This window comes from Nuphar pumila, chromosome 1 (assembly GCF_984573655.1).
Source record: "Nuphar pumila chromosome 1, dmNupPumi1.hap1.1, whole genome shotgun sequence".
NCBI classification, from domain to species: Eukaryota; Viridiplantae; Streptophyta; class Magnoliopsida; order Nymphaeales; family Nymphaeaceae; genus Nuphar; species Nuphar pumila.
Window position 1 is genome coordinate 30,469,693 of NC_143249.1, and position 12,928 is coordinate 30,482,620.

Below are 12,928 nucleotides of genomic sequence, written 5' to 3' on the forward strand. Positions count from 1 at the left end.
TATATGTGCTTTAAATGTGCTAACTTTTAATGTTTTGCAGCATATTGATAGGGGGAGTAAAATCTCCATCTATGCATCTAAATGCTTCATCTTTGATTAAGTTTGTCATCATCAAAAAGGGAGAGATTGTTACGACAATGAAGCCATACATGATACTTCAAGTACAAGGTTTTGATGATGAGCAAGTAGAATCAACTGCATTTCTGCTAAGGCTATGAAGAAATTGAAGAATTCAGTGAAGAATCTTTGAAGACTAGTGTGCATATGTTTAATTCATTAAAAGTCTTAGATTCTTGTAAGAGCCTTACTTAGAGTGCATATTTAGGTTGCATTTCACCTTAAAAGTCTTTAGAAAAACTTTTCTAAAAGAAACTCTTTTGAAAATCTTTTTAGAAAACTCTTTTCTTAAATTTTCATGTTTATTAGTCGACCAATAGACTTATCAGTCGACTAATCCTTTCGCGCCATATTTTCTAAAAAGTCATTCTTGTCAAATTAGTCGACCGAAGTTTTTATCAGTCGACTGGACAGAATGTCTGTTTTCTGGAAAATTAGCAGCAGTCGACTAATGGTTTTATCAGTCGACTGAACAGAACATGTGTTTTCTGAAAAATTTAGCAGCAGTCGACTAATGCTTTTTATCAATCGACCGAACAAAATGTTTGTTTTTCAGAAGTTTTTTTTTAGCATCAGTCGACTAAAAGGTTTTTCAGTCTACTGATGATATTATCAGTCGACTAACTTTTCTCAAGTCGACTAAGTTTCAAAAGTTCAGATTTTCAAACGGCTCGATTAACAGATCAGTCGACCGACGATAACTGTCAGTCTACTAATAACTAACTATTAGTCGACTAACTGATGTTTCAGTCGACTAATTTTGCCGTTTTCCTGAAATTTCAAAAAAGGCGTGTCTTTTCATTTTTCAAACGTTTTGATCGTTCAAAATGGACCGTTTTGACACCCTTTCATACTCTCAACGTATGGAATCTTTTAACTATAAATATGAGTGCATTCTACACTCAAAAACATGAAAATTCAATAGAATTATATTGAATTACTTTTTGCTTTTCACTCCTATCCATTCAAATATTTGTTTTCTCACTCACGTGATCCTTTCACTTCAGTTTTTCACTCAAATCACTTTGGGAGATAGTGAATTCGTGAGTAGAGTATTTCAACAACCTCAATAGCCAATTGCATCTCATTTGCATTCAAAAGGAAGGCTCATAGGTTGTATTGTAAGTTGTTATTTCTTTTGTAAAAAGAACTCCTTGGTGTAAAGGAGTTGTTTGCTTTCAGTAGGATTGTTACTGAAAGTGGGACCGGTTATGGTCTGTGTGATCTTGTAGTTTACAAGGTTGATAGTGAAAATCTCAAGCTGGTTTTTGCTTGGGGACTGGATGTAGGTCGGGTTTGACCGAACCAGGATAAAATCTTGTGTTCTTTGTGTGTTTGCTTTGAGATTTGCAAAATCATTCAATATTCCGCAAAAAGTTTTAAAAGCACTATTCACTCCCCCTCTAGTGCTTGTTGCCTCGATCCTAGTGCACTTTCACTAGCTTGTACTTTGCTTGTTTGGCTCAGGCTTTTCATGAACTCAACCTTGGCTCACTTCAATCAAGAAATGAGCTGAACTTGAACACCCTTTACAATCATTGATTATAATATGGTGTTTATATATTCTCCAACAGTTGAGTTTTTCTTCAATCAGACAATACATATTGTTTTTATTTTTTATTTTTTAATTAATATGCTTTTAAGGAAGTAAACAGTATGTTTTAGATTATGAATTTTCAAGATTTTGGTATGTCTGTAAATTAAGTGCTAAACATTAACGGATTATAATACTTTGTATTGTAAAGTTTTAAATGCATTGTGAGCCATCCTTTTCCACGTTTTGAAAAACATGTTGAGATGTAAAAAATTCAACAACAGTTGGTCGGTTGAGGGACAATGGCAGATTAATGTAGCTAGACAACATAGTTTAGCCAACAGCTGCAGGATTTGCTGTGATCATTGGCAGGAATGAGGATTAGGAACAATAATGACAAAATAAGGTGAAAATACGAGAAAGATGGAGAGTAAAATATGACCTCTTGTTACTAGATACCGGCCACCCTTTTTGCGACCTGATTTCCAAGTCACTATCTCTGGGGGGGGGGGGGCTGACCTTCCTCCAAGGGTGACTCGTTGTCCACGGCAAAACTGATGACAATCTCCAATTGATGGGGTTTCAACTAGTTAGTCGGTGCTATTTTTGTGAGTGTGTTGTGGAATCTAATGAGCACCTCTTCGCTGGGTGCATATGGTTTAGGAAGCTGCAGGAGTTCTTCTGGAACGAGGTTACGACTGATAGTTTTTGCAGTCTTTGAGATGTGTTCCTCTTCCAAAGGGATCGGGCAAAGGGGACTACGAGTGGAGTAGCTGGGTTTTGATTTCAATGGCAGCTGATTTGGTTACACAAGAATGAGCTTGTTTTTTAGAGGGCAACCCCAAGCATAAAGTTATTACAGGTTAGAACCACCAACGAGTGTAGAGAATGGATGATGTTGAAGAAAGCAAAAAACAGGAGCAACGTCTTGCTTCCGGACATGTTGGTTCAACATGCTCATGTTTAGCGGTTCTAGAATTGGGACCTCTTTTGATAGCTCATCTTGAATTCAGCTGTCTCAATCACCATGTTTTTAATTATATTTGTATATGTCATGAATTAATTTCTAAAAAATGAGAATGTTTGCCTTTCTTCTCAAAAAATAAAATCTTCACGAAACATATATGTTGTTAAATAAATTATAAATAATAAATATATAAGATTCAGTTGATGAAACACTCAAATATTGGAGAAGGAGAGCTGCCTAATAATCATTGGTTATAGATTTTGGACCTTCTTTTGGTTGGATTATATCTCTGCTTTACTTATGCACACACAAGTGCCTGTGTGGATGGTTCATGGGATTAAAGCTCCCTCAAATAGTGATTTTCTTCCAAATGATTAATGAATATGAAGCAAGGGTCCAGAGTGGGATAGTAAAGACTACAACACGATCTATGCTATTGCATACTAAACTATCAAAACACTAAAAATCGACTGAAGATAAAACAAAATTTTGGAAGCTTAAAAGAATAAAAAATAAAACTCTAATCATCCCAAATTTGTTTGAACAATGATTGTTTATAGAAAAAGGCAAAAGTTTATGAATCCAAAATGAACCTAAAGCCTAATAAAAAACTAAAATCCAATCTAAAATTCAAATAACAAAAATATATGCAAAAGGATCCAATCGGTGCAAGGATTCTATGCAATACAAGCAATTTTGAAATTAATTAACTATGACAAATCTTGAGAGTAGCCAAAACCCATTGCAGGCCGCCACGAGGGAGAAGCTTCATTTGAGATAGTGAATGGGCTACATCACTGTGCTGGTGTGGGCATTTCGCCCTGTGCGTGAGTTTTGCTATGCCACTCTCCTTGCACTTTGCATTATCATGGAGATCCTAATCTGAACCTGAAATGCTAATAGCAAATCCATATCTGAGTCAAAATCAGAATCATATCTGAATCCAGATCTAAAATATATATTTCAAGAAAGTGAAAATTTTAACTTGATATTTTAAAGAATTGCTATTGTAACTGATATTAATACAATAATTTTTTAAAAATTTATGATTTATTAGTATATATCAATAATTTTCCAATATTTTTCAATAAAAACTAAATTCTTCAAAGTATTGCAAGATTACTTTTAAAAGTCCTTGGGTTTCGTCCCTACCAAAACAAGCACTACACAAGATTAATCCACCACATCCAAATAAGCTGCCACTTCTTTCCTTTTGGTGCTAAATTTTAAGTCGATATGGGCTCTCTAATTGAGTACATAGAGCTTCAAATTAGACTAAAAAGCCCACCATGGCAATCCAAATATTTTTTGAAACCATGGATGGGACAATAAAATATGTGGTGCATCATCTTATAATTCTAAGATTTTAATCATAACGCATACATGACAAGGTCAATATCGGATAAAAGCATGCAGTTTTAAAGGTACTACAATGGCCTTTCTCACTCTCTGAAATTAAACAAGTGGTCTGGCACTTAGCCCATTTGAAAGCCCTAGGGGTCGATGGCTTAACTATCGACCTTTTCAAATATTTATGGGATTCCATCGGGTTATCTAGATCCTTATTTTTTGGAAAGATTTTGAAAATGAGTTTTAAATAAATATTTTTTGAGCCTTTCTTCCTTCTGTGAGCAAGGATCAGATGATTCAAGGGTGCAACTTTTCATCTTTCGATTCCTCTGTCATACAAACCAACATACCTCGATTTGCTTTTCTAAAAATAAAAATGCGGTTGATGGTATATGTCAACACCAACACTAGAAAATATAGAAAACAAACAAAATTATAGAAATTAGAGATTAAACACACCCCAATAAATAAAATAAAAATAAATAAAAGTAAACTTACTATGGACTTTGGTAGCCCTCCTAATGACTTTGATGAGCACAACAAATCTGTCAGAGTTGTCACAAGATTAAGACTCTATTCAGGTCTGATATAGTGAACCCAATGAAGCAATTGTAAGGCTCCAAAATTTTAACCAAAAAATTTTTGAGAAAATTTTTTCTTTTAAAACTAGTGAAAACAACCTTTTTCTTTGGGTTAAATATTCTGGGTGGGTTACAGTATGAACAATCATCATAACTGAACTAAAATACGAGTAACATTCACTATTAAAATTTAATTCAGTCTCAATAATTAAAAAATCATATCAGAGTATTTTCAATCTAAAATAACAATAAATATTTTTTCAAAACTATCCTAAAAAAAGATTGGCTCTCAACAACATCGGAGCATTCCACATTCGCTCTGCTGCTATACATCATACCTCACTTGAAAATCCATAAAATGGGTCAGACTCGTGAAAGCCTGATAGAAAATGACGACACAGGTAAACCAAAACTAGTATACATTATCATATTTCAACAAACTCACATAATGATGCAGTCAATTATTCATTCAAATATACATATCATCACAGTGCATCACAAGAATAGCATTTATAAATAGTTATAATCTTATGCATGATTAGATAGACGTAAATGCACTGACCATTCAAGGACATAAGATCTTTCATGCATGAGTGACTTTAATTGTTTTTATTTAGGTTATTGTTTTGCATGATGCATGTCATGCTTAACTAAATGCACAAACAATTAAGGTTATCATTTCTTAACCCTGTGGGTATTACACAAACAGTACCTAGATCAAGATCATGACCATGACTTAGGAGGTACATTCAAACAATTTATGGTTATGCTCTAGATGGACACCTTTCACTTGTCCTGGGTGAGAGCTCCCAACACCTCTTTCCTGATGCATCAAACTTCTACTCATGTGTTTCGCGACCTACCACCCCACGACTAATGTGGAGGCATTTTTCTATTTTTGTGGCTGAGAAGGAGCAACCTTCCATGCTCAAAACAAGTTCCACGAAGTCTAAAGTACTACTTATCCTCTCATTGTAAGCTCAATAGAATCAATGTTTACATGATTAAGTCTATTATTTATCTATGCATATACAGAATGAATATAATTTTAGACATTTAATTTTGGTTCATGAATGCAAAATTCAATGCCAAAGATACTATCATGTAACGCATGTAATTATAACATATCAAACTCATTTATGCATTTACTTATAGGCATTGATCTTGATTAACTATATGCATTCTTACACAATCATATAAACACATGCACTTCAATAGCAGTGTGCATTCAATCATGCACATGCAAAAATTTCTCTTTTCATGTCATGTTCCTTTAGGCACTTAGTATCTGCATAAACACAACATTATAGGTTGCATCTACATGCTTATTTAGCATTTAAAAACATAGGCTCAAATCATACATTCACTGCATGTATTGCTTAACCGATTCATACCTGGTTCGGGATCTGCTTAGGCCCATATCTGCTCTATTGTTTCGACTGTGACAACTATATTCACAGTCTAAGAACTAAGTTTAAATTTTTACAAAATGTAAGAAATTTTACCAGCTTTCCAATATCGCAAACCGTTAATAAAAACTGTTTTGGATTAAGGAGATATGATCGATTTAGGCTCATGTATACTTGATTGTTCTAATTGTCATTGTTCTATGCACATTCCAAGAACAAAGCTTAATTTTTTTCTAAAATATATGAAATTTTCTCAGCTTTCCAACACTATAAACCGCTCATAAAATCTCCTTCGAATGAGGTAGATATGATCTATTTACCTGACATATGTCATATCTTTCACACAGCCGAGAATAGACATTCAGGTGAAATGACTAACACATGTTTCATATTTTCTTTTCACTGATTCATGAAATCAAATTTTTTATTTTCTTTTCTTTTTATGGGTTCAGTTTAAACAAAACCCCAATTTTGATTTATTCAAAGTCACTGCTGGTTTTGAAACAAAAATCATATTTATGTTCTTTTGAAAACCGGTTTGGTTAGTAAAAACAAACATAATTGTTCTTTCTCATATATATTTTTTTATTAGCCATGACGAACGGAATGTATACTTATAATCATATTAGTTTCACCACTTCAATATGTACAACAAGGATACAGTTTTGCAAAATATTTACATGATTTCAAAAACATTTTTTCCAATAAACTGTTTTTAAAACTCTTTTGATTGTGTGGCTGCAACTCCTTGATCAACCTAACTTCAATGGAGGTTCAGACCTCCTACACTTAATAGTGGAAGGAGAGAAGCAAGAAGGAAAGATAAAAAAGAGAGAAAATAAGAGAGAGAAGGCTAAAAATTCTAAAGATACCAATAACGGGGGGGGGGGGGGGGGATGAGCCCCTCTTGGCTCTTTATATTGTTTTTATCTCCTTTACAAAACTTTCTAATTCCTAAATTTTTAGCCCAAACTTTCTAAATTTCAAAACAACTTAGCCTAACACACATCACTTATTTGTTAAGTTTTAACTTATATATATGTTTTCTCTCTTTGCTTGTTTTATTTTTAGGAAACTTTTGAAATATCAATTTTCAGGGATTCTAACTTACAACTTTTAAATTTAATTCCAACATGAGATGCCACATAAGATGGGCCCACATAGGGGAACACCCCACATGTGGACCTTTATCATTCTATTAAACTTAGTTAATTCAAGTTTTTCATTCTATAAAATATATATTTATTATTTTATGCTATTTTAGAATGGATTTCAAATCCATACAAACCAAATTTTAACTTAATAAAATTACATCACATATACATTAAATTAAACCTAAAATCATCTAAAATCGTATTTGACTTTATTTTGACACAATTTGTCAATTATTTTATTGAAATTCTAACTTTTTATAAATTCAGTTTTGAATGCAAACTTCAATAAAATCAACTTTGATTCTTCATAAAATATCTTTTAAAATTCAACTTAGACTAATTTGCATTTTTATGTTTCTTTCATATAAAAATCCTAATATTATTTTATTCATTAAAAATGCTCTAAAAAGTCACAGATGTTATATTTAAATTCAAATTGACGATTAAGTCAAATTTGAACTAAATCAAAACTCAAAATTCTATTCACAATAAACTCCAAAATTAGATTCAAATTAAATCTAACTTAAATCTAGATTAAATCTATTTAAAAATTAAAACCCGATTCAAAATAAATTCCTAATTTGAAATTTTTTCGAAATCTAGATTATAGCTCGAACTACAATTTAATCACATCATAAGTTCAAATAATATTTTAACATTAAATTTGCCTTTATTCTTCTTAAAAATATCAAAATTTTCTGGGTTTTGTAATCGTTGCAAAAAAATTTCTTTTCTTACTTTTTAGAAAAAAAAAAAGAGAAAAGCTCTCGCAAGGTCTCACTTGACATTTTGTAGAGATATTTTAAAATTACTCACCTCCATTTTGAAATTTATGAGAAAATGAGGAGACGCGATTCGCTCGTCGGTACGAGGTTCTACCGTTTCTAGCGCCTTTACCAAAGGTAATCAAACCAAGGATCGAATTCATGCATTTTGCTTTGTCAAAATTTGTCTAAGTAATTATTCTAAGTTCTTAATGCACATGAAATCAGGCTTGTGCTATGATTTTGAACTTGGAAAATGTGTATGCTCTTTGGAAATGTTTCAAAAATTTGGATTTTTTCAAGTGATTCTGAAATGTATTTGAAAACATTCTTTTAAGAAGTAAACTATGAAGTTCAGAAATCAATTTTGAATTGAAAGGTTGAAACTTGAAATGAACTTGAATTGAAATCATGAAATTGAAGATTTTGAAATTGGATTCAAAGTTGAGAACTTTGAAATCTAAAATTAATTGAAAATCAAATTTGAAATGATTTTGAATAAAAAATCAAACTTAGAAATCGATTTTGAGATTTGAAATCATAATTGAACTTGAAATTTGAACTTGAACTTGAAATTAGAATTGAAGTTTGGAATTCTGAAAGATTGAGTTTTGAAAAATGAACTTGTAAATTGAAATTGAAATTGAATTTGAAATTAAAAGTTGAAATGAAAACTTGCATTGAGACTTGAATTTGAACTCTTGATTTTGAAAATGAAATTTAAAATTAAAATTTAGAATAAAAAATTTGAATTTGAAATTATAATTGAACTTTTAAACTAAATTTACTCTGAATTTTGAGAATTTCAAAAATTGAAATTGAAATTGAATTTTTGAATTGAATTTACTTTGAATTTTGAAAATGGAAAATCGAAATTGAATTTGAGATTCATTTTGAACTTTGAATTTGTTTTGAAATTTAAAGTTGAAATTCAGAATTCCAGTTTAAATTGAATTTGGAATTGGGCTTTTGAATGAAAGTTAAAAGTTTGAAATTTGAGAAATGAAATAAAATTTTGAAAAAGAAATTTAACCCCCCCTCCTGTAAGGGCAAAAACTCTAAATCAGACTCCACAAGTCATCAAGTTGAATTATGCTACCCACGCTGGGAGGAGCCCCCAAACCCCCTCCTGTAAGGGCAAAAACTATGAATTAGGCTCCACAACTCATCAAGTTGAATGATGTTACCCACGCTGGGAGGAGCTCCCAAACTCCCCTCTTGTAAGGGCAAAAACTCTGAATGAGGTTCCACAACTCACCAAGTTGAATGATGCTATACATGCTGGGAGGAGCCCCCAAACCCTCCTCCTGTAAGGGCAAAAACTCTGAATCAAGCTCCATAACTCATCAAGTTGAATGATGCTACCCACGCTGGGAGGAGCCCTGAGACCCCTCTTCTATAAGGGTAAAAGCTTTGAACCAGGATCCACAACTCTTCAAGTTGAATGATGCTACCCACGCTGAGAGGAGCCCTCAGACCCCTCTCCTATAAGGATAAAAACTCTGAATCAGGATCTACAACTCATTTAGTTGAATGATGCTACCCACGTTGGGAGGAGCCCCCAAACCCTCCTTCTGTAAGGATAAAAACTCTGAATCAGGCTCCACAACAGTCAATGTGCCGGTCAGTCGGTGCTTGATGGAGCAATGTAGGATCTTCTGCTGGATGTGCACAGAAGCAGAAAGAGAAGGGAGAAAGAGAGTGAGAGGGTTGATGTTCATGGCCTCCTCCAGGGAGATTTCTTTCTCGAATAATCCTGCAGTGCAGAGACTGGGTCTTAAATAATCATCTTCGGGGCACTTAAGTCTTTACAACCACTCCTTTCTTAGAACTGTCATTTTTTTTGGCACCAATGGAGGAGAGTGTACTTAAGTCTTTCCAATCGCATCAAAGTCCAATGCTAATTAATGTTGACAAACATGGGGATACAAAACACACATGCTTAAATAAGTGGTGCTTTTTGGGACCCCCAAGCATGAGATGCCCTGTTCGGGGGGGTAACATATAACCTGCGTGCGTCTTGGCTCCCATCACCTCCCAAGATAGTGCTTGTTGGCTGATCACCGGTGATTGTGGGGTCCAACTCAGGACACGTGGCATAATGCCATTATGCCAAGTACTTTGCAAAGTACTCTGCTCCATGTATCTGTTTTGCATACGTGTGCACATGCACACAAACACAGTGCATAGCTCATTGTTTGTTTTTGAGAAGGCAATTCATTTTATGTATATTCACATTCATAGTCATAACAATGTTACAAAGTTCATCATAGTTTGTTAAACTTCAGTAAGCTGACATCAATTAATTGACAGCAAGATCATCGGAGCTGCCTACTATAAGTTGGAAGGCGATCTTTTTCCACCTGAAATGCCATCAACTATCGATGTTGCAGGACATGGCACGCATACGGCATCGACAGCAGCTGGGATGCCAGTCCGTGGTGCAAGCCTTGATGGGCTTGGTGCAGGCACTGCCCGTGGTGCAGTCCCAGGAGCTCACCTTGCAGTCTACAAGATATGCTGGGCCACCGTCTGCTGTGCGGACATTGACATACTTGCAGCCTTCGATGATGCCATTTCTGATGGTGTCGATGTGATCTCGCTCTCTGTAGTCGGTGCAGTCACGGAGTACTTCTCTGACCCGATAGCGATTGGATCGTTTCATGCCATGATGAACGGAATTATCACAGTGGCTTCGGCTGGCAATGGTGGCCCGTATTCCATGTCGGTGGAGAACGTGGCTCCATGGATCCTCACTGTGGCTGCAAGTTCCATTGATCGGCAATTCAGAACCAAAATAGCGCTGGGCAATGGCGTGGAGCTAACTGTATGTTTTACATTTCATTCATCTTTCCCTACATGTTTTTTTTTTGGGGGGGGGGGAATTTGCAAATCAAAATATATGAGGTACACATTGATCAATTTTGGGAAACATGAAGGATGTGTATGCATTTCTGCGCTTACTACTGATCTCCTTATCAGTTTCATCATTTATTTTGTTTTAGATATATTGAGTTAACTTTGTTTTCTTCAAATGGCAGGGCATATCAATAAATACTTTTTCACCAAAGAAGAAGTACTGCCCACTGATCAGTGGGGCGCAGGCAGGAAACGGTTCGGATACAAGTAGGATGTAAGAATAAATAGATATTTCATATCTCCCACCTAGTGTTTCCATTTCATACCTCTATAACGATTGTTAGGAATATTTTGAAAATATCTTGTTGTTATCTCGATATTTTAAAAATCAGATTCATTCATGGGAAGGCGTGATATTTTCAAAATATCCACATTCTGCAATTGTCCTTTTTTTGTGATTTTAAATCATTAAAAATAATTATATTTGCATTTTCTTTTATAGTTTGATATATTTTTATACTTTTAAATGTTGTATATATGCTCATATTTTTTACAAAAAAAAAAGACATTTTAAAATTTATCACAGGATTTTCGTGGCAAAGATTTTTCCCATGTTGCATTTTTTGAAAATTAGAGATATATTAGGTGTTCATGAAAGAAAAGTTTCTTTTTTCAAAGTAGATAATTAGAGATACATTAGGCTTATGATGAAATTTGCTTGTCCATCTTTATCGTGCAGTTCTTGTGAATCTGGGACGCTAGACGTCAAAAAGGTGAAGGACAAGGTCATTTACTGCATTCCACAATTTGGTACACCTGATTCTACCATTAGAGAGTACGGAGGGGCTGGGATTATCATGCAGCATGAATATCAATTGGACACAGCCTTAGCTTTTGTTCTACAACACATCACTCAAAATCTCTCAATACATCAATTCCACTAGGTAAACCAACAAAGTTGGTATAATAAACAGTCTGATGTCAGTAGAAATATTCAGCTAAAGGTTTGATGAACCTGCTAGCACTTTGGAGTTTTCTAAACTCAGAAGTGCATCCTTTGGGCATTGGAACAATGAATAGCTTCTTAATTTTTGTTTCTAGCTGTTGTGTATTGCATTTTAGTTTAAACCCATGCAAGGTTTTTTTTCTCCTCTCTTTTCACTATGTATTTGGAAGCCATCTACATTAATGGTCTGCAGACTCACAAGGCAGAGTCATAGCCTAAAGAAGCATGTACTTCCTCTTCCCAACATCTTTTTGAGAGGAAGGCTCCTCTTCCAAACATACGAATTCTGAAACTCTGAGCATTAAAATTGTTGTGGATAGGAGTCAGTTTCTCTTGCCATTATTATCGGATAGGTTTTGATTTTATTTCCATATTGCATTTATCTTTAATAGCTGTGTATATCTTTAACGGTGAGCCGTTATCCCTCTTATTTGGTGGTGTGTAAAGCTGTATTAATACCTTGTTTTACAGCATTGTAAAACCGTGAATGAAAGACAAGAAAAGAGTGTTGGTTCCTTCATCGTGGATGTAGGCTGGAATGCCGAACCACGTAAACTTCTTGGGCTTACTGTGTTCTTCTCTTTGATTTATCATTTTCTAACAAAAATAGGCAAATTACCTTAGATAGACTAACTAGAGACTATGTGAAAGCATGAAAGAGTTTGCAAGATCGAGACCGTTTAGGGACATACAATTATTGCATTGTGTTGGTTCATGCTATGTGATACATGCCCTTGTGCACTAAATTGTGCAGAACATCTCTGAACGGAATTGATATATATATTTTCTTTTTCTTCTGTTTTTTGTAGGTCCCCTAAAGCAGTTATATACAAGTCACATACTACCAGTGTGAGTGCTCCGCAGGTAGCGTCCTTCTCTTCCCGTGGCCCAAATGCACTCTCAAGAAGAATCCTCAAGGTGAGAGCATCAGAGATTATATCAGAGTTACTGGAAACTTAGCTTGGTGGGACCCAAGAACTTGCTTTGGAAGCACGATACTCCTCCTTCTGAAACTTTATGGGAATCTCGAATCCCCCACGCTTCTTCTATGCTTCCCACATCATTGTCCATGCTTTCTATATGCTTTTCTCATGTTTTTTTTAATGTTTTTTATGTACTTCCTCTCATTATTCCACTCACTTTCCATGTGCTTTCTTTAAATTGGTAACCATCGTCACTCGATTTTA

At 34.5% G+C, this 12,928-nt stretch overlaps 1 protein-coding gene across 1 annotated transcript in view; it reads left to right on the plus strand.

Annotated features, from left to right (window-relative positions):
* The window catches only part of LOC149848566 (subtilisin-like protease SBT4.14), a 30,846-nt gene extending 18,145 nt beyond the window's left edge, over positions 1–12,701 (plus strand). Inside the window, exons 12-15 of the mRNA XM_090004726.1 lie at positions 10,190–10,703; positions 10,918–11,009; positions 11,475–11,570; positions 12,551–12,701. Of these exons, the coding sequence (XP_089860852.1) occupies positions 10,190–10,703; positions 10,918–11,009; positions 11,475–11,570; positions 12,551–12,701 (853 nt within the window). The remainder of the gene's footprint in view (positions 1–10,189; positions 10,704–10,917; positions 11,010–11,474; positions 11,571–12,550) is intronic.
* The last annotated feature ends 227 nt before the right edge of the window (positions 12,702–12,928 follow it).